The 26,642-nt window shown below is 33.5% G+C and overlaps 1 protein-coding gene across 2 annotated transcripts in view; it reads right to left on the bottom strand.

The window, feature by feature from the left end:
- LOC107564091 (mannosyl-oligosaccharide 1,2-alpha-mannosidase IA) overlaps positions 1–26,642 on the bottom strand; it is a 243,987-nt gene that overhangs the window by 134,370 nt on the left and 82,975 nt on the right. For both annotated transcript variants that reach the window (XM_016249086.1, XM_016249085.1), the window contains exon 2: positions 1,086–1,182. In XM_016249086.1, the coding sequence (XP_016104572.1) occupies positions 1,086–1,182 (97 nt within the window). The remainder of the gene's footprint in view (positions 1–1,085; positions 1,183–26,642) is intronic.

The raw sequence follows: 26,642 nt of genomic DNA on the forward strand, positions 1-26,642 counted from the left end.
TAAGCAAAATTCAATAAAATTACTCTCAAAGTAACTAAATGAATCTCATTCAGTAAATGACTGTCATCTGTGCATGACTAATATATGCTGTTTTTATCATCAGCCACCTGTAATCATAAGTATAAGCCTTAATAATACCACTAGTCAGCATAACTAATAATTTATTTATTTTTTTGCTCCCATGTTAATAACACCTGTGAAAACAGAAGAAAGCCACATTCTGTATGAGAAATATTTGTGTGTGTGTGGATCTATACTGAATTATTCATTTCCTGTTTTCCACTCTATTTTCTAGTTTGCTTCACAATAATGAAAAAGAAAGGTCCCTAACGTACAGCTTCAGAACAGGTCCTGAATATGAAGGGAGCCAAAGAAAAAAGACAAGCATTAAAGGGAATATGAGCATATGAAACACGAAGGTACAGTAACATCCCAGTGACTTTCAGTATATCAGCGTGATTTCCACAAGTGGGCTAAATGCAGATGCAATCTTCCCGCGTGTTTATTCACTCATGGGATTGAACTGAAGGACACGGCGTTCAATTTCATACTCGGCTTCACAGGGACACGTAAAGATCAAGGATCTTGTAAGAGGCGGGAAACCTGTACGCGGCAACAAACACACAAACTTATCGGATTAGCTGTTTCAGAAAGTAGGGCGTCTCTTTCCCAAGCTTGAAGGAATCTGTCGCAAAATGACTAATTCAAAGCATCGGACCATCTGATTTTTTATTCAACATCCTGTGCCAATTCATTCTGAATTTGATCCAACCTCATTGTCTTTATAGGCAGCGACTTTCAAAGACAGCATTCCAACAGAAACACTCTACATAGTCAGCACACACATAGTGTGCACTAGCTTTTACCACAGAGCCATGAAGGACTGCAAACACTGAATCTGTAATCTGAATTTCATCTCAGTATGAATAAAGCTGCCCAAAGCTGTCCATAGTCATTTTTGGACATTCGGTGGACCAAACACATTCAGTCCTGTGAGATGAGACAGAAATGCTTTTGGTTTCTAAGAAAATGACCTAATGCTAGCTGAAAACTCAGAGTTGATGTAAAATCATAACCCCACTCACCAAACATATTCCCCAAGTGTCCGTTCCTGGTCAGAGGTCGAAGTTCATTATTTCCCCAAGCGTAACGTTTATAGTTGTCCCAGGCAAATGTCATCATCTGCAAACACAAAACAAACAGGTTCAGATCTGTGAAATCACCTCTGATAACACGTTTAGTGTGCAGATACTCGCATTAAACATGATATTAGGATGCAATTACATCCAAAGCCATCAAGTGCAGATGTTCGCCGATCAAAAACCAAAGATGAATCAGAAAAATATGGGCTTTTCCGCATTAGACGAAGCGAAGCATGGATAAAGCACGGAAGAAATATGAGGATGTTATGAATGACACAACAAAGAATCGAATCATGTTTCATAAGCTCTATTTATTTCTGCTGGAAGCAACACGCTGTCATAATTAGCTGTGCGGTAAGGCGGGCAGGCCTGCAGGATCACATTCATCAAATAAATGCAGAAATTCGTGAACAGACAGACGACGTCAAAGAAATGGACTGTTACCTACATGCATTAATCAAGAAAATAAATTAATAAACACAAACATGGTTTTCTCGTCACCATTAATCATTGCACATTTAAATGAGTTGCTTTATTCTGTTGTCTTGTGTTAAACAGCATTCTTCTCAAAACTTGACTTTTTAAAGACAGGTTTGTGATAAGCTAAATAATTACATTGTTAATTAGAACCAGTTAAGAAATTTTAACTGCTTTAATAACTTATTGTTTGCATATTGCAATTTATTGTTATGTAAATAATTACAAAAAAAATAAATTTAAATATACATTTAAATATGCATACTTTTTACATTTTTTACAGCAAAGTGCATACAGCAAAAATATTTATAATGTTACAAACGTTTTCTATTTTAAATAAATGCTGTTCTTTTGAACGTTCTATTCATCAAAGAATCCTGGGGAAAAAAGGAAAATCCTTAAAAAAAATCTACACAAATATTTAGCAGCTACTGATTTCAACATTGATAATAATCAGAAATGTTTCTTGGGCAGCAAATCAGCATATTAGAATGATTTCTGAAGGATCATGTGACACTGAAGACTGGAGAATGATGCTGAAAATTCAGCTTTGATCAGAGGAATACATTTCATTTTACAATATATTCATATAGAAAACTGTTATATTAAATTGTAATAATATTTCACCTTTTTTTCCTGTTTTACTGTATCTTACTTTGATCAAATAAATGCAGCCTTGGTGAGCAGAAGATATTATATGTTTTTTTTTTTTAAATCTAATATAGTTTAACTTCACATTTTCTTTTTTCAAATATCTTGGAGCAAATATTGTAAAAAAAAAAAAAATGTTTTTATAAAATTGCATGTCTGCAGTTACTGCATTAACTACACAGCTCTCTTAAATACTTGATTCTGATTATAAAGACAAAAATTTTCACTCATGCACTGATTAAATGTTCATAATAACACTAGAAAAATAAAGTGTTCATTAGTTTTACATTTTGGCATCTAAGATCTCAACTTAAAGTAAGTTCTAAACCTATTATTTCCTGAATGGGCCAATTAAGGAACATCACAAAGAACCCGGGCTGTAATGCTGCTCCATCCAAAGCTCTGAGCTCGGCGGCGCTGGATTTGTGAATCTCCCGGGTTTGAGCTCTGAATGAGTGTTTCAGCACAGCCAGGACCAGAGAAGCTCTGGATGATGCCTGGCACCAACAACCTCCTCAAGGCACGCTCTGAAAAAGACCCGCTTCCCTTGAGGAGGAAGCCAATAATTGATCTGCTCAACAAGGCTGCACTTATTTGATCAAAAATGCAGTAAAAAATTTCAAATATTTTTACAATTTAAAATAACAGTATTCTATGTGAATATCTGTTCAACTGTATTGATTGCTGTGATCAAAGTCTTCAGTGTCACATGATCCTTCAGAAATCATTCTACAGTAATATGCTGATTTGCTTCTCAAGAAACATTTCTGATTATTATCAGTAATGAAAACAGCTGTGCTCCCCAATATTTTGTGGACACTGTGATACATTTTTGTCTTTCAGGATACTTTGATGAATAGAAAGTTTAAAAGAACAGCAGTTATTTGTAACATTAAAATGTTCCAAATGTGACCCTGGAGCACAAAACCAGTCATAAGGGTCAATTTTTTTAAATTGAGATTTATACATCATTTCTACATCAAGCTGAATAAATAAGCTTTCCACGTTATGATAGGACAGTATTTGGCTGAGATACAACTATTTGAAAATCTGGAATCTGAGGGTCCCAAAAACAAAAAATAATAATGAGAAAATCACTAAATCAATCAGTTGTCCATTTGAAGTCCCTAGCAATGCATATTACTAATAAAAAAATTAAGTTTTGATATATTTACAGTGGTAAATTTACAAAATATCTTCATGGAACATGATCTTCACTTAATATCCTAATGATTTGCAATGTTGCTATGTATTTTGTAATTTGTAATGTTGGCTATTGCTACAAATATATTGTTTATGACTGGTTTTGTTTTGAAAATCTGGAATCTGAGGGTCCCAAAAACAAAAAATAATAATGAGAAAATCACAAAATCAATCAGTTGTCCATTTGAAGTCCCTAGCAATGCATATTACTAATAAAAAATTAAGTTTTGATATATTTACAGTGGTAAATTTACAAAATATCTTCATGGAACATGATCTTCACTTAATATCCTAATGATTTGCAATGTTGCTATGTATTTTGTAATTTGTAATGTTGGCTATTGCTACAAATATATTGTTTATGACTGGTTTTGTGCTCCAGGGTCACAAATGTCTTTACTCTTACTTTTGACCACTTTAATGCGTCTTTGCTGAAAAAAACATTCATTGATTTAAAAAAAAAAAATACTGACCCCAAATTTTCAACAGTATATTAATCGCATCCAAAATAAAAGTTTTTGTTTACATAATATATGTGTGCCTACTGTGTATATTTATTATGTATAAATATATGAATACAAACACATGCATGTATTTAAGAAAAATATGTTATGTTTATATATTAAATATATTTATATATAATATAAAATATAAGAATATAACATATAAATATTTTCAAAATATATACTGTGTGTGTGTGTGTATTTATATATACATAATTATACACAGTACACATACAGTACATATATTATGTAAACAAAAACTTTTATTTTGGATGCCATTAATCGTTTGACAGCACTAATATAAACCTTTAAAGTTGCTGTGGGTAAAAGCATCTTCCATATTAATAAATGTGCAGGGAGTGATACTTTTTCATTACCAGTAAAGCTACATAATCAACCGGCTACATACAGCAGGATGAACATGAGAAATGAAGCTTGAGGGAGTAAATAACCAGATCCCACATTACTAGCGAAAACTAACCCATCAATCACGTCTGGTTACTCCACAAATCAGCTGAACAGCACAACAAGACCAGCGGTTCAAATGAACCAGATACTGATGAGGAAGAAACATGCTGACATTAAAGTCCAAGCACCATGAAATATAACACTGTACACATACAAACTTGTATTTGCATATAAAGTGCAGCCATGAAATCCAGATGGCACTAATGAAAGGATTAATAAACATTTGGTGAGCTTGTAAATCTAAGGAATTATGATTTGCAACCTGTGTGCTACAATCGCAATTTACATGCAAACATGAATAAGATCACGTCTCGCACAGAGACGGCAGGCCTTTATTAAGATCTCAGAAAGCACGTGATGTAAACGTCTCAGACAGCTTAAATGAAGAGCAAATAAAGCCATTACAGAAACATTCAGTGTATTTCCAGCAAACACATTCCCATGTCTGACACTTTGATGAATTGCTCCTCACTGTGATACATCTATCTTAAAATTGCATAAGCCTCTCGCAAAGTCCCTGCGTGCCACATCAAAACCATCTGCACACCCGCCTGTTTTTGCACGGAAAGAGAGAAATATATATATATATATCTATTGACCAAATGGAAGAATAATGAGTCCCCGGCGTGCTGCATGTGATTCCCAGATGAGATGAAAGCGAGACGCAGCCATTAATGGGCTTTCATCCCACAGCTCGCGGAGGTCTAGCAGGCAAATTGCAACAAACTTCTGGAAGAACAAACATGGTGGATCTCATGTAACCTGTCCAGAGCACGTCTGACTCATGTTTCAACCCATTATCAAAAGAAAAAAGCTTTCAAGGACATTGATATATCGTGCTTAAAGAAGATGAAATCTATATTAAAGGCTTTTTTTGCATTGTGACATATTTTTCACTTTTTTTTTACCTATTACTGTAATAAATAAATATTTAGTTATTAATATTGCATAAACCTTCCTATTTAATAAACCTAAATAGGTATTTTAATAAATATTTGGTTATTTTATTCATTTTTATAGATAGATAGATTGTAATCATTTTTATATAAAAAAAAATACATGTATTTTTTATATTTTTATTATTAAAGCTATAATAATGTATTAAATATAATTTATTAAATAATAATATATAAATATATTTGTTATTTAATATAACTTAATGTCTTGTATTTAATATATTTTATATTATATGAATATATTAATATATAAAACATGAATCCTAAAAAAATATATTTTTTTTTAATTCTGTAAAAAAAAAAAAATATTTGTAATGCTTCAGAGCTGGTTGGTTGGTTTGGTTCAAGGCTTAAAAGTCTTTATTGAGGAATACTTATTGAAGAATGCCTGTGGAGAAAATGAATGTAAAACATCCCTCAAGGCTGGTCATTAAAATGAAGACATAATGCAAGAAAAAATGTAATGGCCTTAAAACATCCTTTTCTTTATGCAAAGTTTACTTTCAAATGATCTTGTTGTGAGATGTGACCTACATGCTTTTGTGGCGTTCACCCACGTAGATCATGACAGCGAGCCGACAGGACCTGTGCTGTAAATGAATGAAGTGAGGGTGTTTTTTTTACAGAACACTCACTGATAGATGCCGAGCCAATTATTCCTGCAACGAACATCAGGAAACACTGATCCGATGCAGCGACAAATACACATCACTGAAGATAATCATTTACACAACACACAGAAAAGAGACTTTTATAGTGAAAAAAAAAACACTGACTGAAACTGTAACCAGTGTTGTTTTAGTTTATAATTTTATAATTGAGATACTATTGTAATTTATTATTATTATTTTGAATTAGCTTTTATTTTTAGATTTTCAGTTTTCAGTGTTGGGCTAGTTCCTATGTAACATAGTATTCATTACTAGTTCAAAAGTAACTCCTTTCAAAAGTAATATTATGACATTATTTATTACTCCCAGCCAAAAGTAATTACACTTTCTCCCTGCAAAACTAAAATAATAGCTGGATTTCCAGCCGCTATATGATGTGGGCTTCTCTCTTCGAGCCAATTATTCCTGCAACGAACATCAGGAAACACTGATCCGATGCAGCGACAAATACACATCACTGAAGATAATCATTTACACAACACACAGAAAAGAGATTTTATAGTGAAAAAAAAAACACTGACTGAAACTGTAACCAGTGTTGTTTTAGTTTATAATTTTATAATTGAGATACTATTGTAATTTATTATTATTATTTTGAATTAGCTTTTATTTTTAGATTTTCAGTTTTCAGTGTTGGGCTAGTTCCTATGTAACATAGTATTCATTACTAGTTCAAAAGTAACTCCTTTCAAAAGTAATATTATGACATTATTTATTACTCCCAGCCAAAAGTAATTACACTTTCTCCCTGCAAAACTAAAATAATAGCTGGATTTCCAGCCGCTATATGATGTGGGCTTCTCTCTTCATCCTCCGATGAAGATAGCTTGCTGCATTGGTGACGTCACGTGCGTACATGCATGACAACGATTATGAAAATTGATAGGGATGATTGAATTTTTTAATCTCAAATCATTAGTGACTGTGACAAAAATAATAACACTAGCCATTTTTTGGGGATGGTAATATATTATTACTGAATTTGATTAGTAATTAGCTACCAGGGAAAGTAATATTACTGTAATGTGTTAGTTACAGTCTATAACTGATAGTTTTAGTTAGATTTTACATAACCTTGGCTACTAGCTGAAATAAAATTAGAAATCAGGTTCACATTACAAAACACGCAAGGTTTAAAACACACAAGCAATATTTTGTGCACATTTAACCTCTTTCTTACTGTCTTTCATACAGTGTTTCCGGTCTCATCAATGCATGTCTTTTCCGTTTTTAGTTAAAGTTTAAGAAATTTTGTAAGTATATCTATATAGTTTTCATGAAGTGAAAGAGTTATTCTAGTAGAAATGAGATGCTGCTTGTATCATCAGCGCATGTATTTTCATGACAAACGAAGTGTATTAAGTAAAGCGGTGCTCTGCTGGATCAGGCTGAAGGTCGGTGAGGAGCGAGTGCTTCGAAATCATGCAGGTTAAAAACTGTTCAGATCTGCTGACCGTTTGGCTTCAGTCTATAGTTCATGAACGCACTACTGGATTCTTTCTCAGTGTGTAGAGGAGCATTAAAACATGAAGACTTCTGGAGAAGAGCGTCTGCATCGCTCGGTGCGTCATTTTGGCTGAGTTGTAACCGGCACTTGTAGAGTAAAAGACTCCTCTAGTTTAACAGCGTGTGCTGCAGTCCATGTATATACACACACACATTTACATTTCTGTCATGACAACTCTCGGAGGGATTGGCATGGTAATGTACATGACAATGTTAATGTATTTGGTCTTGGCGGAATAGATCTGCTACGCTGCTGCTGCTGCGGCAGAGCAAGTACCGAGACTTGCTACTACCCATACATCCACAACATGCTGCTGTGAGCATGTAAGAAATACTGCTGCTGCACATATAACACATATGAATAACCCCTATAGCATACATGAACACCCCGTAGCAGATCTATACAGGTGGAGCTGGGGAAGGTGGAGGGTTTCTGAAGTACGCTGCAACTGCTACAGCAAACAAAAGAACTCTGTATTTATTCATTCAGCAGATGCTTTTATCCAAAATGACTTACAAGTGGGCAACACACACACACTTTTATTTAACTAACCCTAAAAAAAGAACAAAAACTAATAAAAATGACAAACACACACACAAAATTTTTACTTTAGTTTAAAAATTATAGAAACTTACACTTTTTAATAAAAAAATATATATAAAAAACTAAACTGAAATAATTTTATTTCAGCTTGACAAGGCAAAATATCTAATTTTTATTTAGTTAAACTTTGTACTAAAATAACTAAACTGAAAAAAAATGTATAAAACTATTTAGACATATTAAACAACTTAATATATGTACATATATGTCCAACTTAAATACTTAACATTTAACTGAAATTAAATAATAATTAATAATAATACATACATAAACAACCCTAAAAAAAAAACTAATACAAATGAAAAAAATAAATAAAATAAAATTACTAAACCAAAAAATATATATATAAAAATATAAATAACTTTAATAATTATTTTATTTCAGCTAGTTGCCAAGAACACAATTCTCATTTTCTTTATCATTTAGTTTAACTTCATGTACTAAAACACAAATAATAATTAATAAAACATATTTTAAAAATACAACAAAATTACTAAAACTTTAACTAAAATTAATTAGAAAACAGAAAAGTTAAAAATGACATCCATTTCAAAATGGTATTACAATGATACTAAAATAACACTGGTAAAAATGCTACAAGAATAACCTGTTATGGTTAACAGTAACTTCCCTTTTGAAAAATGGACACGTATACTCTAAAAAACTAAAAAAAATGCTGGGTTGTTTCAACCCAACTTTGGGTCAAATATGGACTAACCCAACCGTTGGGTTTAATTTTTTCATTACATTTTTAACCCAAAAGTTGGGTTAGTCCATATCTGACCCAAAGTTGGGCTGAAACAACCCAGCATTTTTTAGAGTGTAACTTTTTGAAAAACGGACAAGCACTTTAATATGTTTCCCCATTACTTTAACAGAAAATACGCTCATCTAACAATTTGATGGAGCATCTAAACTCTCTGAAGCACCAGAACAATTCTATTCCCTTCCTTAGTGAAAAGTTACTGTGAAAACTTTGAGAAGTGCTCACCATCAGACTGCCTTCATAGCTAATTAGCCAACATCAGGTTACCGTGACTCAGCTTTACACAGACATTCAGAAGAGATTTAGTTCACATATTCCAACACTCCAGCACACAGAAGGTTTCCTGAAGCTTTCAGTAGCCTATAGCCAGGAACTAGTCTTGCCAGACTAGCAGCAACTGTGTGAAACCCACTAAACTTCCGGCCCTAGAAACGCTCAGCGTCGCCAAAATAACCAAAGAACAGACTCTGGATACAGAAGCAATCTGAAGCAGTTATCAAACTAACACATGAAAGCAGGAGGCTGATGGATGAGGAGGAAGTGGCTGATGAAGGGTCTCGTCGCTCGTGATTGTGAGCAGCTGCGATGAAAAAGCCAAAGATGCAGATTAAGGAGCACAAGAGGACAGGAAAAGTAGACAAAAATACGGTGGTTAGAGGCTAAATGAGCAGCTACTAAACTCAGCGACTCACAGAAGAATCCAGTTCAGCCCAATTACAAAGGATTTCAGGCTGAATACACCACACTTAGGAATAAGAGGGAATACTTCAGCAGAAATGAAAACTCATCATTATTTACTCATCCTCATCGAAGCCTCTTTCAAATTAAGTGAGTTCACTCTGCGAGTTCGGGTCACACAAGACCCCTGAATGGGGAAATATATTGAAATCTCAAAAAAGTCACATAAATGTTTTTTCTTATGCTCATGTAGTATTAAATATAGCTTTTATTTCAGGTTGGTCTCAAGTGAGCGTCTCGGGATGCTGACTGTTTCTATGGCAACCAGAGCTTCTAATGACAACTGCAGTGATGCGATGACTTTGCGAATTGGTGATTGGCTCTTTTATTTAGGAGGAGGGACTAGGGTCATTATAGTTTACTTTGTTTTTTTACTTTAAATAAAGTCAACTTTAACTGAAATTAAATATTTAAAAATAAACTTTTTATTAAAAAAATATGAAAAACGTAAACTGAAATAAAATAAACTTTTGAATAAAAACAAAAAAAACTGAAACAAAGTAAAAATTTTAAAAAATGATAGAAATGTGTACTAAAATAACTAAAAATGAAATAAAAATGAATAAAAACTATACAGACATTTTTACAAAAAATGACTCATGCAAATGAAAAACATACTAACATTTTAAATAAAATGAAGATGAAAATAATTCTAAATATTAATATAAACTATACACAGCAAAACTCAGTATATGTTTTTGTCTCGTTTTCCAGTACAAATATCTAAACATTCTTAAATTAAGAAACATTTAATGGAAAAGCAAAATGACTTAAGAAAATGCATTAAAATTAATTAAATGTATGTTTAAAACTAGAAAAAGTATCTGCCAGTGGGGTCAGAAAAATAATTGTTTTCTATTTTAATTAAGTTAATTTTTCTTCCTCCATTGGCAGAAATTTTTTTAACTCTTAATATTAAACTATTCATCAGAAAACAAGACTAAATATCTTCAGTCACTTTTGTGAATATACATTCAGTCAATGTATATTTACATACATTTATTTTTTTTTAAATATATAAAAAAATATGTATACGACCACAAAAGTCTTGGGATACAGCACGAGTCATGAGTTTTTAATTGATTTTATTTTGTTTTATTATTCATTTAGTCATTTTTGGAGCTTACATCCGAAAGAGCGGTCTAAATATTCTTTAAAATATTCTTTTATTTTCTACAGAAAAATATATATACGTTTGAGGATGTAAATAATGACAGAATTCACATTTTTGTCCAAACTATTCCTCACTGGAGGAAAAAAGGACAAAGGCAGTGCATAAATATTCTGCTGTTCAGTAGAAATTAATTTGCTACAAAATTGCTTTTGCTCGCCATTCTGCCATTTACCTTCAGCAAACCAAATCAAACTCAAGCTTTTGACAGCGTTCTCGACATTCAGTAAATAAACGTTAGGAGCAAATACGTGCAAACTGCTGAACAGTCTCCAGCGGGAACTGCAAAACCAATGTTTTCCTCACAATTAGCTGCATTCGAGGGCATCCTTTAAACAACACAATGGGCTATTAGCTTATTTGCAAAGCATCCCTTATGAGGGCACGGAATGTTAAACTAAGCCTGAAAAAAGCACTGTGAGGCACACGGTGCCATCCATACAAAACACAGCGACAGATTCTCATCAGAACAATAACGAGTTTGCAGGCCACCAGGCTGGATCCAGGACCGGGCTGGATCGTGTCTGGTCCAAATCACAGCTGACCTCCGGTCTGGAGAGCGCGAGTAATTCCGGCGTGATTTGGTCTGGGAAGCGATTTACCCGCGGCAGCAGCTGCCTGTTATGAAGGAGGCTGAATGCTTCAGGCCCAGACCAAACTAATGCTGCATAAAGAGCTGAGGGCCGCCGCGGGACAGCGACTGATCAAACGACGGGGAAGAAAGTGTTCAACACAAATTTGATTTAAGACAGCAGGGACATTCAGATGCTCAAACTACACGCCTCAATCATTCACCGATCAGATTTGTCGAGTCCTGATGGAATGGACATATTCACATGAACGTCAGAATATTGTAAAACTTTGGATTTTTTTTAAAGCCCAACTCTATCTATCAATCAATCGATAAACAATAAAAATAATATAAATAAGTAAAAAGTAAATAGATAATATAAAATACAAAATCATAAGCAGAACAGAAAATAAAAATAAAATACTGATTAAAAAAACTGATTAAAAATTAGATAGATAGATAGATAGATAGATAGATAGATAGATAGATGTTTTAATATTTTAATAGAATACATTATTCTTTGTTTTGGTAATTTTTATTCATTATTTTAGTACATCAAGTTAAACTAAATTAAAATTAGAAATGTTGCCTTAACTTCACGTAAAAATTAATTGATTTATTAAAAAAATAAAAAAATAAAAAATCTATTAAAAGTTGTGTGAACTCCTGCAGGGAATTTTACGTCTTTTTTGTTGCAAAATATGTTGATAATTACTGCTGTTTAGCACTGTTGTTAATCATTTACATTACTTTTATGTGAATGTATGTGTATTATATTTTGTTTGATGCTGTAATGTTTTTTTTTTGTGCCACATAAATGGAGAAATGTGAGAAAAGTGTTTTTGACAGTTCACTGAAATCACATTACATTAGTTTTTTTTTACATTACACTGAAGCTAAATATATTGTATATGATATAATTATGTATATCATATCTTCTGAAAGTTATTTGATTTAAAATGCGTTGTCCACTTATCCTCAATTTAGTTCACTACTTGTGTTAGTAGCTGGCATCCAGTTAATTTCTGAAAGAGTAGCTTGATTCTAGTTGAACTTCTGAGTAGAACCGTTTCGGATTCGCTTCCGTGTCTGTGTCAGACATACACGTGCATGTGTGTGTGTAAAGCAAGTATCTGTTGTTTGTGCTCTTTCCCAATTGTAAACCGACAAGTGAAGTAGGCAAATATTTCCCTGTCTCCCGTTCCTGCGTTTTAATCAGGGAACAGAACCAGCTTTGCAATTAGAATTCAGCCAACTGTCCAAACAAACACTTTTTGACGTGGCGTCTCTACACCGCTGAGAAATATCAGCCATAAATCACATCGCTGGAAACAAACTGCCCCTTTTAATAGGCAGTTACAAGCCATTCTCTGGCCAAGAGACGCTCACAATAGTGCTCCGTCGCTCACGTTCGGGAGATTTAGGGCTCATATATTGAGGAGCAGGTTGTCTCTGGTTGAGTTAGTGATGGGGTGAAGCTGATCCAGCAGCTCGGTAACATGTTTGTGATTTGCTAGCCTAACCTGCCGGATCTGATTTATTACCCATGATCCCGGTCTGCGGTTGGATGGGATGTGACTGTCTGTCTGTTGAAGAAACCTGGATGAGATTATTATTCGATTGCAGTGCATGATCCCAATAGCGCTCAAAGGAATAGTTCATGCAACAATGAACATTTTGTTGTAATTTAATGTGATATTACTCCAAATGCCAACAATGTTCCCCAAACATCACACTAATGAGACTGGAAGAAACTTCTGCAAAGTAATGTGCAATAAGTGATTTTGGTCTGAATAAAATGGATATGTTAAGTAGTTTCTTATTTCTTATTGTAATACATAATATAATATATAGCAAAAATAAAAAAAAACATTGCACAAATATAATGCACAAAAATGTACGTACTTCAAATATTAAAATAATATAATGCAATAAAATGGAATTTCTTAATTTTTTATGCTGGGTTTTTTTGTTTGTAAAGTATTTTTTATAAGAAAATGTTTACATTTATGGCATTAGGTAAGTTACAATTATATACAGGTGCATCTCAATAAATTAGAACGTCGTGGAAAAGTTCATTTATTTCAGTAATTCAACTCAAATTGTGAAACTCGTGTATTAAATAAATTCAGTGCACACAGACTGAAGCAGTTTAAGTCTTTGGTTCTTTTAATTGTGATGATTTTGGCTCACATTTAACAAAAACCCACCAATTCACTATCTCAACAAATTAGAATACTTCATAAGACCAATAAAAAAAATTTTTTAGTGAATTGTTGGCCTTCTGGAAAGTATGTTCATTTACTGTACATGTACTCAATACTTGGTAGGGGCTCCTTTTGCTTTAACTACTGCCTCAATTCGGCGTGGCATGGAGGTGATCAGTTTGTGGCACTGCTGAGGTGGTATGGAAGCCCAGGTTTCTTTGACAGTGGCCTTCAGCTCATCTGCATGTTTTGGTCTCTTGTTTCTCAGTTTCCTCTTGACAATACCCCATAGATTCTCTATGGGGCTCAGGTCTGGTGAGTTTGCTGGCCTGTCAGCCACACCAACACCATGATCATTCAACCAACTTTTGGTGCTTTTGGCAGTGTGAAGGAAGCATGAAGTGCTCCAAAATTTCTTGGTAAACGGGTGCAGTGACGTTAGTTTTCAAAGTAAGTATTAAAATTATAACTAAGTGATCATTCAAAGGAATCAATACATTTGTTTAAATAAAAGCTAAAAAAATTAAATGGCAGAAGTTATGGTTATTATTTATTGGTAAGTTAACCAAAGGATTAATATATGGGTCAAAAATTTTAAAGGGTTTAAGCATAAAAACAATAAGTGTAATACTACTTTATATTGTTGTTGTTTTACCCAAACAATTTTTTTTAATTCCGTTTAATTTAATTGGAATTTTGTTTTTGTTTTTCTGAGCAAAAAATAAATATCATACATTTTTCCCTGATTTACAGAAGAGACCCACTAAAATGTCTTTCAGTGCAACAATCTTGTCAGGCATATTTACAACAAAAATCAATTTATGACATTAAAAGACTAATTACTTTCACCCCAAATACTAATTAGTTTTTTTAATTAGTTTTTATAATTTGCCACCATCCTAGGTTTTGCCCATTTGTCAGTAAGAATTTTGAACTCATTTAAAACACAATCAAATGTAATATGCTCCCTTATTCATTTTTTAATATGTACACGTCAGAATAAGCATGTTGTTTGAATTTTTACATAAATATTGTGTTACACTGAATGACAATGTAACATTACTTCAACCAAATTCTGACATTTTATGCTCCAAAAACTTATTTGAAACCTTAAAAGTAGACACTTTACTTACATTTAATGTGCTTTCTATGGACATAAAATCCCTTTTGTAAATGTATTAATGACTTTGACCCATATACTAAATAGCAGCAATTATTAAATTCCTCACTAAGTGGTAATTCAAATGAATCAAACTATTTTTATATGGATCAGTTCATTGAAATGAACCGCCCACATGAAATGACTCACTAAAAAAACTACAGAGTTGCACGCACAATATAATGCAACAAAAACAGCAAGTATTTAGACATGCAACATTGCTGTTTACTGGAAATATTAGCTTGTTCCTGCATTTCTGAACATAGCTAAAAATGTAATTGGTTTAGTTTTTATTTAGCCACTCCCAGTGTTGACACAGTTTATTAGGAAACCAAAATGTTCTTGAGAATCTCCTCCAAAAAAAAAAAAAAAAAATCTATTGAATAGATTTAAATTGTTTGCATGCATACAGTAGTTTAAAAGTTTGGACAGCTAAAACTTCCAACCAAATGGCTCTAGTATTCTAACATCAGACACTGCAATAAAATGCAACAGAATAAAACCAAAACATTCGTTTTCCCAACCAACAGCAGACGGACAGAGCTTTCGAGACACCTGTCTGATGAAAAGCAGTTTTGAAAAAGCCATTATATTCGCAATTTGGTCTGCAGAAATGACACACTCCAGCGCTGAGAGACTGAAACACTCTCCTGTCATTAGAAACTTCACATCACTCACGCCATGCAGCGGGCCTCACGAGTCTCCAGCAACACCGGTCTCTGCTTAAAGAGCTCATGAATAATTCACGCATGGACAGGCTATTAAAACGGGTCGAGACGGGCGGAAGCGGCGCTAACATTTCCGGCCTGTTTTCTGCTGGAGGAGCCTCAGGGGAGAGATGAGCGAGACACGGCCCTCGGCTACACAGAGCATTTAATCCCATCATGCCGTTTGCTCAAGGACCCTTTAATATGTCACACTTCTGAAGCAATTATTGAGTCTGATGCTATTCCAGAAAACAACTGCAGCGAGAGATTTATGATGTGATGATGGCATGTGATTCTACTAACTCACACTTGTCAGGAGTCAGACTGTATCTTTGACAGTATCTGGCTATTTTTTCCACAACTTCTCTATTATTTGTTGTCACATGTATTTACTGTCAAGCAAACAGAGGTAATAATCAAATATGAAATGGGTGCATAAATGAAGCTTTTGGAGTCTGAATCATTTCAGTGAATCGGTTCACTCAAGCACTTCTTATGAAGCATATTAACATACATCAAGTCCCCAAATGTGACCAGCATATCAGAATGATTTCTGAAGGATCATGTGACACTGAAGACTGGCGTAATGATGCTGAAAATACAGCTGCGCATCACAGGAATAAATTACATTTTACAGTATATGCAAACAGAAACGAGTTATTTTGAATTGTAATAATTTTTCACAATATTACTTTTTTAGGAAATGTACTGTTTATAGGAAATATAAGGAAACCACCCAAAAATCTCAATCTATTGATTAGATTTATAATGTTTGCATGTATAATTTCAAAGTTTGGATGGCTAAAATGTCCAACTACTATATATTACATTTTTATAGATAATAAAACAAGAATTAAATAAATAAAACAATCGTTGCCAGTTACTTTGCTTTATTAGAAGTTAAAATTAAATATAACAAAAACATAAAAATGTAAACATTTAAATGCATAAAAAAACGTAGCATACTTAATTATATATATTTTAACAAAGTGAGAATTATATCAATACAATTTATAAAGTTTAAGGAGGACGAAAATTAAATATAGTATAAAATTATATATAAATTTTAGCCTTGGTGAGTATATGGAGACTTCTTTCAAAAACCATTCAAATATCTTACTGACGCCAAACTATGTAGTGTAATGTAATATAGATATTATTAGTATTTATAGTATTATACAGTATTTTCTCTCTCTCGCTATATATATATATATATATTAAATGAACTCCAATAATCTTTATTTAGAACTTCGAGATATATGTATTCATTGAATTATTATATGAATATAATAAAAAAAAAAAAATGTTTCCATATATCATATTTGGGGACTACTTTGAATCAATATTATATACAAATATATTATAGAAAATCTAAAAATAATGCAATGATGAAATGTAATCATAAGTGACTTACTCTCAGACAAGAGGTACAAAAGCTGTCACTGGGGTGGTACCTTTTCAAAAGATACACATCTGTACATTATTTACCGCTAAACTGTACACAGTACTACCTTAATGGTGCATATTTGTACCTTTTGAAAAGATTCTGCCCGGTGACAGCTTTTGTACCTTTTTTTCCTAAGTGTACAAATGACTTAAAAAGCAATGCTTTCTTAATTGAAACATACCTGAAGCCTAAATAACTGGGTCAAATTGGTCATTTTGAACTTTTACTACTGTGTTGACGAGCATGTTACTCAGTGCTGTGGTTTTGGGGATCATCTCATGATGGTATGGTGTTTACGGTGCGGCGTGTGAAGCTTTGCTCTGGCATCTGTCTGCACACGAGAGAACGGCAGAGTCCATTCTGTCCAGCCGGTCTGTTGGTAATGTGGCCAAATGATGAAAGAGCTCCATCTCTAACAGCCGATGGAGTGCCACACAGATGCAGAGCAACAGCAGAGACACTTAATGGACTGCACACATGAAATATTTACACCGACTCTTCGCCTCAAGCCTGACTGTTAACTGCACAATATGATCCTCCTCAAAGTTTACTTCTTATACTTCTAAACAGGGACATTTATGTAATGCAAATTGCATTGCCCTATTAGAGCTAGACTTTTGTTTCTGTGCATTTTTAAAGTTTTCACTCAAATGATATTATTTGCAATCCAAATGTATCAAGTGAGAAAAGAATGCAAAATAAAAGCATTTATTGCTCTCAGACTTGTGTGCCGCTGTAAAGCCATGCGTTTGTGAGAAAGCACAAGAGAACGAACAGCGAGATCAGAGCGAAGTCATTTGTGAGCAAGAAATTGGCAATCTGAACCCGGCGTCCTGCAGAGTCTATTAGACCCACAGAAATCCCATCGCAACTACAGCGCATTTCAATACGTGCCACACAATGAGGTCTAAAATGTGCTTTTTGTAGCACCTGCTCATCCAGTGTGAATATAAGAATATTTCTTACCTGCTCTGAAAAAAATAATAATATAAAAAAATAAAAAATAATTATATATATATATATATATTTTTTTTTTTTTTTTGGTTTATTAGATATGAAAAATATATTTAAATACAAAATATTTTTTAAATGATTTACATTTTTATAAAGGGTGCATAAATAGAATGCAAGGTCACCAGTTACTTTGTTTTATTAGAAATAAAAATTTAAATAAATTATATATACAGATATTTTATTAACATAGTTGTCTTATTTCTTTTATCTCCTTTCTTTTGTATGTCTCATAAGTTATTTTCTTCCTTTATATACATTATACTGTCATGTTGTCATTCTGTTTTGTGCAAAAATATTTTATAAATGATTATTATAATAAATAATATTTAATAGCTGCCTTTGTAGCTGGAAGTACAGTATGTGTGAGGTATGTGGGTTTCAAATAAAGGTTACTTGCTTTAATAGGAATATTCTTTACAGGAAAGCAAGTTACTGTTAACTTTTATTTTACACCCACATACACTGCAAAATGAAGCTCGTCAAACATCTGCGCTAGAAGCAAACTCTCAGCTGCATAGTGAGAACGAGATGGGCTTTTGTGTTGATCAGCACATGGTAAACTGAAGGCAGGTGGAGAACACAGAGTCTCTGGAACATTTCGACTTGTTCCTCTTCACTAAGCGCTGCACTGAAGAGGCTTAAACAAAGCCTTCAAATCCACCACATCTCAACCTGAAGAAACACGTCACTACACGCTTCCTCCGAGACGCTCAGAGAAATCAGAACCAACCCTGAATTACTCATCTGTGCACTTTGATCAGATTGATCATATTTTATCTCCTCCACCTGACTCATTCTGGCACATAATGTAATGTAACACTAGTCTAACAGTGTGAAAAACATTTTCATTCAATCATTTAGCAGATGCTTTTATCCAAAGAGACTTGAGAACGAGGAACATCACAAGCAATTTATCACAAGAGCCAACGATATTTGCAGTACATGAAGTGTAAGCCAGATAAAAACAGCACAACGTACTGCAAGACGTCTGCTGGGAGTATTTGCTTATAGATTTTTTATTCTCATCCACTAAAAGGAATACCTGCAGCCAGGGTTATTAATTAAAAGCATAAAAAAAATCCCTTGATTTAAAATCAAGAATAATTTTAATAAATGAAATATTAAACCAAAATCTTCAACTTATTTTACTTCATGAGGAAACGCTTCTCATAGATTAACTAAATATCTAAGACTGGGGGGGAAAATCATAAAAATTAATAAAAAACTACACGGACATTACAAAAGTGAAACTTTAGAATTTAAATGAAAATGGAAAACAAAAATAAAAACGAATTCAAAATATTAATAAAACTAGTATCACACAGATATTAAAATAAGACTTTGCAACATGCAGCTTTGAATATGCAAGGGAAGATTTTCAGGAAAAACAAATAAATGTGTCTCTATTCCTCTCACAAACCTATCATATGACTTCAGAAATACAAGCGCACACACACGCACACACACACACACACACACACACACACACACACAAATAAACAGATAAATATATGATGACAATTTTCACTCAGAAATTGCTAGTAAATTTCACAAATAATAATAATATTTTAACACATTACATTAAACATGAATTTTCGAAATAGAAATAAACAGACCAAAACAGTATTGAAGTAAAATGGTATTTTATGAAGAAAAAAGTACTCCAATAATCTTTTTTTACCTTAATTATTTTAAAGGGGTCATATGATGTTGCTAAAAAAACATTATTTTGTGTATTTGGTGTAATGAAATGTGTTTATGTGGTTTAAGGTTCAAAAACCACATTATTTTCCACATACTGTACATTATTGTTTCTCCTCTATGCCCCGCCTTTCTGAAACGCGTTGATTTTTACAAAGCTCATCGGTCTGAAAAGCGAGGTGTGCTCTGATTGGCCAGCTATCCAGTGCGTTGTGATTGGCCGAATACCTCAAGCGTGTGACGGAAATGTTACGCCCCTCACCGTACTGTGATGATGCCCTGTCCGGCCGGAGCGACGAAACAAAAACATTAAAACCCATTATAAACGAGGCATTTGTTGCATCCAGTGGGAACATAATTACTGATTATAATAACTTATACTGTGTTTTTACGCGTTGCGTTGCATCGCGCCGCGTAAACATAAAACCATGTCTGCATTTGTGATCAGAGAAATGACAAACAACAAGTGCTACTCTAACGTTACACTGCCCAAAACTCACGTTTGAATCGTCAGTGGCAAATTCTTTAAACATGAAAACATATTTACAGTCTGTGAGTCAGAAGCGCCGGCATTGTAGTCTACTCTCCCAGGATCAGGAAACAGTCCTCCATAAAATGTGCTGCACACATCTGAATATTTGGGTTGAAGTGTTCGGGAAAAGTGTTGTAAATACAACTTAACCACTGATTTCTGAGAACGAAGCACACAGCGTCTTCACGACATGGCAGCGGCGGCAGCAACAATACTAAAGCGAGAATCAAAGTTATGCCTTCTTTCTTTGCGTGAACATTTGGGCGGCGTTATGCTAATCTTCCCACATAGTGATGTAGACATGTGGGGGCATGTTAGAACGAGCCGTTTTAGGTAGGCGTGGCTGACTCTTAACTTTGATAAAGAATATCTCTTTGGATTTGAGACTTTAGTCTTTGCAACTTTACAGATCTTCTTAATGCACCAAGAGCTTGTAACACTCCAAAGAGAAAGGAAAAATTTAAATCGCATCATATGACCCCTTTAACTAAAAATATAATAATATACTGTATATAAAAACCAATCACTGTAAAAATTATCAATAAGTCAAGTTAAAATGTTTTTCATTCGCTTATAATAATTGACTTAATTTGAACTTCCTTCACAAGATTTTACAAGTTTTACAGATTCAACTCAATTTCTAAAGTCAGTTTAATAGAATTTGATTTGTAATGACTTGTACAGCCAGTTTGATTGATTAGACATAAACATTTAAGGCAGCACCTGAACTCAACGTTTTTACAGTGTGTATGAATGATGTGTATGCATCATCCTTTATGGTGTTTTTTGGTCATAAGCTGGGGAAAATTCTCTAAAATACTCTTTTTGTGGTATACGGGAATAACAACAGTGTGCAGGTTTAAAATGACATGAAGGTGAATAAATAATGACAATGTTCATTTTTTAGTAAGCTATCAAACCACTTTTGAAGGTAAAATGCAGGGATTTTCTGACGGCTGAACATCAGCGCACAACGAGTCCATTTACTCCTGACAGTAACTGTTATTACTGAGAGGAATATGATCTCACACCTGATGAGAGCGATGCATGGCAAACGCTGCGCTGGAGTTTTCTGTAAATAGAGCCGGGGGCCGAAGCAGCGCGGCAGGTGCCTTCTAGACATTTCTTTGACGTTTCACATCAAAGCGCAAGGCCGGCTTTGAACTCTCAGATACGGCCTCACCGTAAAACTGTCACAACTCTGGACATTTCCATGCAGAAACGAGAAAGAAGAAAGGCTTTCTTGGATGTGAACTGCTTGAGCTGAGACGGGTCATGACTATTTCATCAGTTAGGTCAAGGGCGTTATATACAGTACGTCGTTTTTACTTTGTTTCAGATGCACATTTTTGGTGCTTTAGGGAGGAATGTACAATGTAGATACTTTAACATCTAGGAGAGAGTTTGCATTGCCTTTAGACATCAAAACATTGAGCTTGAGTGACAATTTTACTGTCTCGTACAATTGAAGACTTTAAATCACCTGTGAGAAATTCGAGGACTATGACGCTCTTATGAAATGAAAAAACAACAGATATAGATAAAACACTGGCCTGTTTACACATTCAGACATTCAACATGATGCTAAATCAGCCCAATCATTCATTTATATGCTTTAAAGGAATAGTCCCCTTTTAAAAATATCTCAAATATTAATGTACCACAGAAGAAAGTAAGTCATATTGGACTGAAAAAAGAATTTAATACATAAATTAGTATTTTAAGTACAGTAAAATAAAATTCTTATAATTGCCATCAATTTTTTTTTTAATTTTATAATTTACAATTTCTGAAAGCAGTAATATATTAGTCAGAACATAATAGTAATACTAACACTACTACTACTAATAATAATAACGAATATAATATTTTACTACCTCTAATAATAATTGTATTAATAAAGATGATTTTTTTTATTTTACAATACAATATATTTCCAAAAATAGAACATAATAATAATAATAATAAATTATAAATAAAAAATACATTATTATTATTCAGTTTGACTGGGTTTCTAAAATTTAATTTGCACTGACTACAGTAATCAAAAGGAGCTTAAATATAGAGGTTTGTCCACAGTCAATAAAACACTTTTAAAAAAAAACAATTAAATATCTTAACTATTAACTTGCACGCCATGTGACCATTAACCGACAACAGAGAACCATAAACATGAAATGTGGCATTAAATTATTGAAATATTAACTATTTTACATCTAAGGTGTTTATCTGAGAAAAAACACCAAAGCTTAATTTATGTGCATCCAGGCTTTTGAAATCAATAAAAACACATCCCGAGCTCATCTGGAATCACTGTGAGTTTGTTCCACTGAGTTAAAGTCTGCTGTCATTATATAAGACTGAAAACACGGCCCTTATCAATATTTGAAGAGAGGCTCCGCCTCTTCATCCATCCGTCAGAAACATCCTTACCAGTCTGAATGTAATTAACCCAGCTGCATATGCAATGAGATGTTTTCATTCATTAACTCAGTCGCAGGCACTTTTCTCTTGAGACACGAGAGGAGAGCTTACACTACAGTTGTTCCTCCTGAGCTTTATGCTTCTTTAAAAACATCAGGTTTAATATTTGTGCATTTATATTATTGATTTGTTGCTGCAGCAGTGATAGTATAGCAATTTTGAATTTTTAAAGGGACAGTTCACCCAAAAATAAAAATGTGCTGTCAGTTTGTTCACCCTCAGGCCATTCAAGATGTAGGTGACTTAATTTTCTTCAGTTGCACAGTAAAGCAGATTTTTAGCTGAAACTGTGGTCCTTGGTGATTCATAAAATGCAAGTCAATGGCTTCACTAATGAATTAGACACAATCTGACTTCCCTTCTATGTACTATTTCTAATCCATTCAAAGTCATCTAATACTTCTAATCTATCTATCTATCCTAACGATATGTTAATCATGCTAGAAACTTACTAACAACATGCTAGTAGCATGCTAATCATGCTAACAAAATGCTAATCATGTTAGAAACATGCTAGCGACATGCTAGTATCTTGCTAATCATGCTAACGACGTGATAGTTACTTGCTAGTCATGCTAGCAACATGCTAGTCACTAGCTAATCATGTTAACAACATGCTAGTCACTTGCTAATCATGCTAGCAACATGCTAGTAACTTGCCAATCATACTAACGACGTGCTAGTTACTTGCTAGTCATGCTAGCAACATGCTAGTCACTAGCTAATCATGTTAGCAACATGCTAGTCACTTGCTAATCATGCTAGCAATATGCTAGTAACTTGCTAATCATACTAACGACGTGCTAGTTACTTGCTAGTCATGCTAGCAACATGCTAGTCACTAGCTAATCATGCAAGCAACATGCTAGTTACTTGTTAATCATGCTAACAAAATGATAGCGACATGCTAGTCATGCTAGCAACATGCTAGTCATTTTCTAATAATGCTAACAACATAAGTGACATGCTAGTAACTTGTTAATCATGTTAGCAACATTTATTTATTTAGTCATTTATTAGACGCTTATCTAAAGCGACTTACAAATGAGGACAACATGCTAGTAACTTGCTAATCATGCTAGCAACATGCTAACGACATGCTAGTAACTTGCTAATCATGCTAGTCAGTTGCTAATCATGCTAGCAACATGCTAGTTACTCGCTAATAATGCCAGCAACATGCTAACAACATGCTAATAATGATGGAAACATGCTTGTGACATGCTAGTAACTTGCTAATAATGCTAGCGACATACTAGTCACCTGCTAATCATGCTAACAACATGCTAGTTTACTATTTCTTATCTGTCTATATATCTGTCTATGTATCTATATACGTTTCTGATAGACTTTAAAACTACTTCAAATTAGATAAAACTGAAAACCCTCAAACTTTAAGCTTTTAAAACGACTTCAAACTTTCTGGCTAGGCTTTTTCAAGCCAACTTAAACTTTACTATCTAGTTGTCACTTGTAGTGCAAAATAAAAATATAATTTTATTATAAATCTTCTAATTTTACAGTACAATTGTAATAACAACAGTAATATATTTCCAACAACAGTAAAAGCCTAAATTTAGTTTAAAAAAAACGTATTATTATTATTATTATTATACTAATAACAAAAACATGTTTATTTTACAGTACATGATACATTTCTCTTTTTACAATCAGAGCAGCATTTATAAGGCACAAAAACAATTTGCATCTGCATGCAACATAAACAGATACATTTAGACAACATGCAACTAATAAAACACACCCAAATCTACAGTATATATATTTTTAAATACATTTTTTTAAATAGTGACCTGAAGCATCATTTTACACCTACACAAAAAAGACACAAAATGTACAGAAACTGAAACAAACTGGCGAATCTTTTGAATTAATGAACCAATTTAGTAACATACTCCGAAAAAAAGGTACAAAAGCTGTCACTGGGACGGTATTCTTTTCAAAAGATACACTTTTGTACACTAAAGGTTGATATTAGTACCTTAAAAATAGATTTTAGTTGCTAAAATGTACTTATTAGTAGCTAGATGGTACATACTAATACTTTTTGAAAGGTTACCGCAAGAGTGGCTTTTCTGAGAGTGTTAATGGAAAAACTCTACTTTTGAACACAAATAAACTAGTGCCATGCTATTGTACTAAAACAAAATTACTCTCCAACAAAATTACAGTCTACAGCTTCCAGAAAAATAGCATAAATTGGCTCTGAGCGTCTATTTTCTTCTCTTTTTTTTTACCCATGTATGATGTGATCTGCTCATCTCATGGAAACAGATCGATACCATCCAATCTCCCATCATTCATTTGATCAGTAAAGGGCATCAAAGACGAGCGTCTCCCCCAGCGCTCACACTCACATACTGCTGGGAGAACAACATACAGGTAAAGTCTGTGTTTCTAATAACTAGATTTCCAGCTGAGCCATGTTTTAGATTATTAGACTGATTATTCTGTCTAAGAAACATTAACTTTAAAAGGAAAAGGGTGTCTGAGCAACATAAAAACTCTGGTTTGTTGCTTTCTGTTTTGGTTTTAGGAGCCATTTGGAGACATTAAATCAATTATCCTGCAATAACAGACTGAAAACAACGACAATCGAATAAATAAATGATTTGACAAATTTAAAAACTTTCATTAAATAAATTAAAATAAGAAATATCAAGCCGAAAAAGCATGCATAATGATGCACTTTGGTTGCCAGAACTGTTTACTATTATCTTCTTAGAGCTGCTTTACAGCAAATCGAATGTTGTTTGCATCACTGAATCACTATTTTCTTGTCTATAGCTGTAAAGCTGCTTTGAGACAATCTGTATTGTATAAAGCGCTATAGAAATAAAGGTGACTTAAACAAAATAGCATCATGGTAACAAACATGACACTAAAATAATGCAATAAACATTGTATAAACAACAAACAATAATGCATGAAAACCTAATGCACATAACTAAATAGAAACTATGAAACACCATCAAAAGTGGCTCACCTAGAATTAGGATTATCAATTTACATTTTTTCACTGTAAATTATAAGACACCTTCACTATAAAATTACATGAACTGTCCCATTAATTACAGTTTTTCACTTTTTTTTTAATAATCGCTTGTTAGTGTAGAAACAGCAAATCTTAAAAATACTATTATCAACAAACTATAATATTGGATGCTAATCTCACATGCTACACAGGACTAATAATACAGATTCAGTCTTCTTAATGAGAGCTGATTTGACCAGCAGTGGCTTTAACAACAGTAACGTTTCTGAAGACAGAAGCATTGTTCAGATTAAGTGCACTTACAGCAAGTGCATGAATGGAAGCAAATGAAAAAAGGGTCAGACAATCAGTGCCATATACTGTATATAAAGACACAGATAGTAGGCACATCCTCAGTGGAAGAAGGGTTTATATCTCACATACAGTCCTGTACGGTTCAGCTCGTGTTTTTCCTCGTTTCTGGTTACCTTGGGAACACAGACGCCCACTCACTCACTGCTGCAAGGCATTATGGTCTCGCTTCACATCAGCAGGGATGTGGGTATGATCGTGCACACCCTCCCTCACTCACTCATTCATTATATTGTTAATAAATATAATAATTTTGAAAATAATTAAAATAATTTTTATGAATGAATCTATATTTATGGATTTATTTTTACATACATAAATCCATATCACTGAAATCTATTTTGTGTGGAATTTTTGTTGTTGTTGCTTTTTTCACAAATATCACAAAGAAACTATGTAACACTTTGAATTAAATGTGAAATTTTGAAGCATAAAAACAAATACATATATATACACAGATATACATAGATAGATAGATGGATAGAAAGACAGACGAATAGACGAATAGACAGACAGACAGACGGACAGACGGATAGACAGGCAGACAGACAGACGGATAGACAGACAGACAGACGGACAGACAGACAGACAGACGGAGAG

The sequence above is a fragment of the Sinocyclocheilus grahami genome, unplaced genomic scaffold, assembly GCF_001515645.1.
Source record: "Sinocyclocheilus grahami isolate Dianchi unplaced genomic scaffold, SAMN03320097.WGS_v1.1 scaffold910.1, whole genome shotgun sequence".
Taxonomy (NCBI): domain Eukaryota; kingdom Metazoa; phylum Chordata; class Actinopteri; order Cypriniformes; family Cyprinidae; genus Sinocyclocheilus; species Sinocyclocheilus grahami.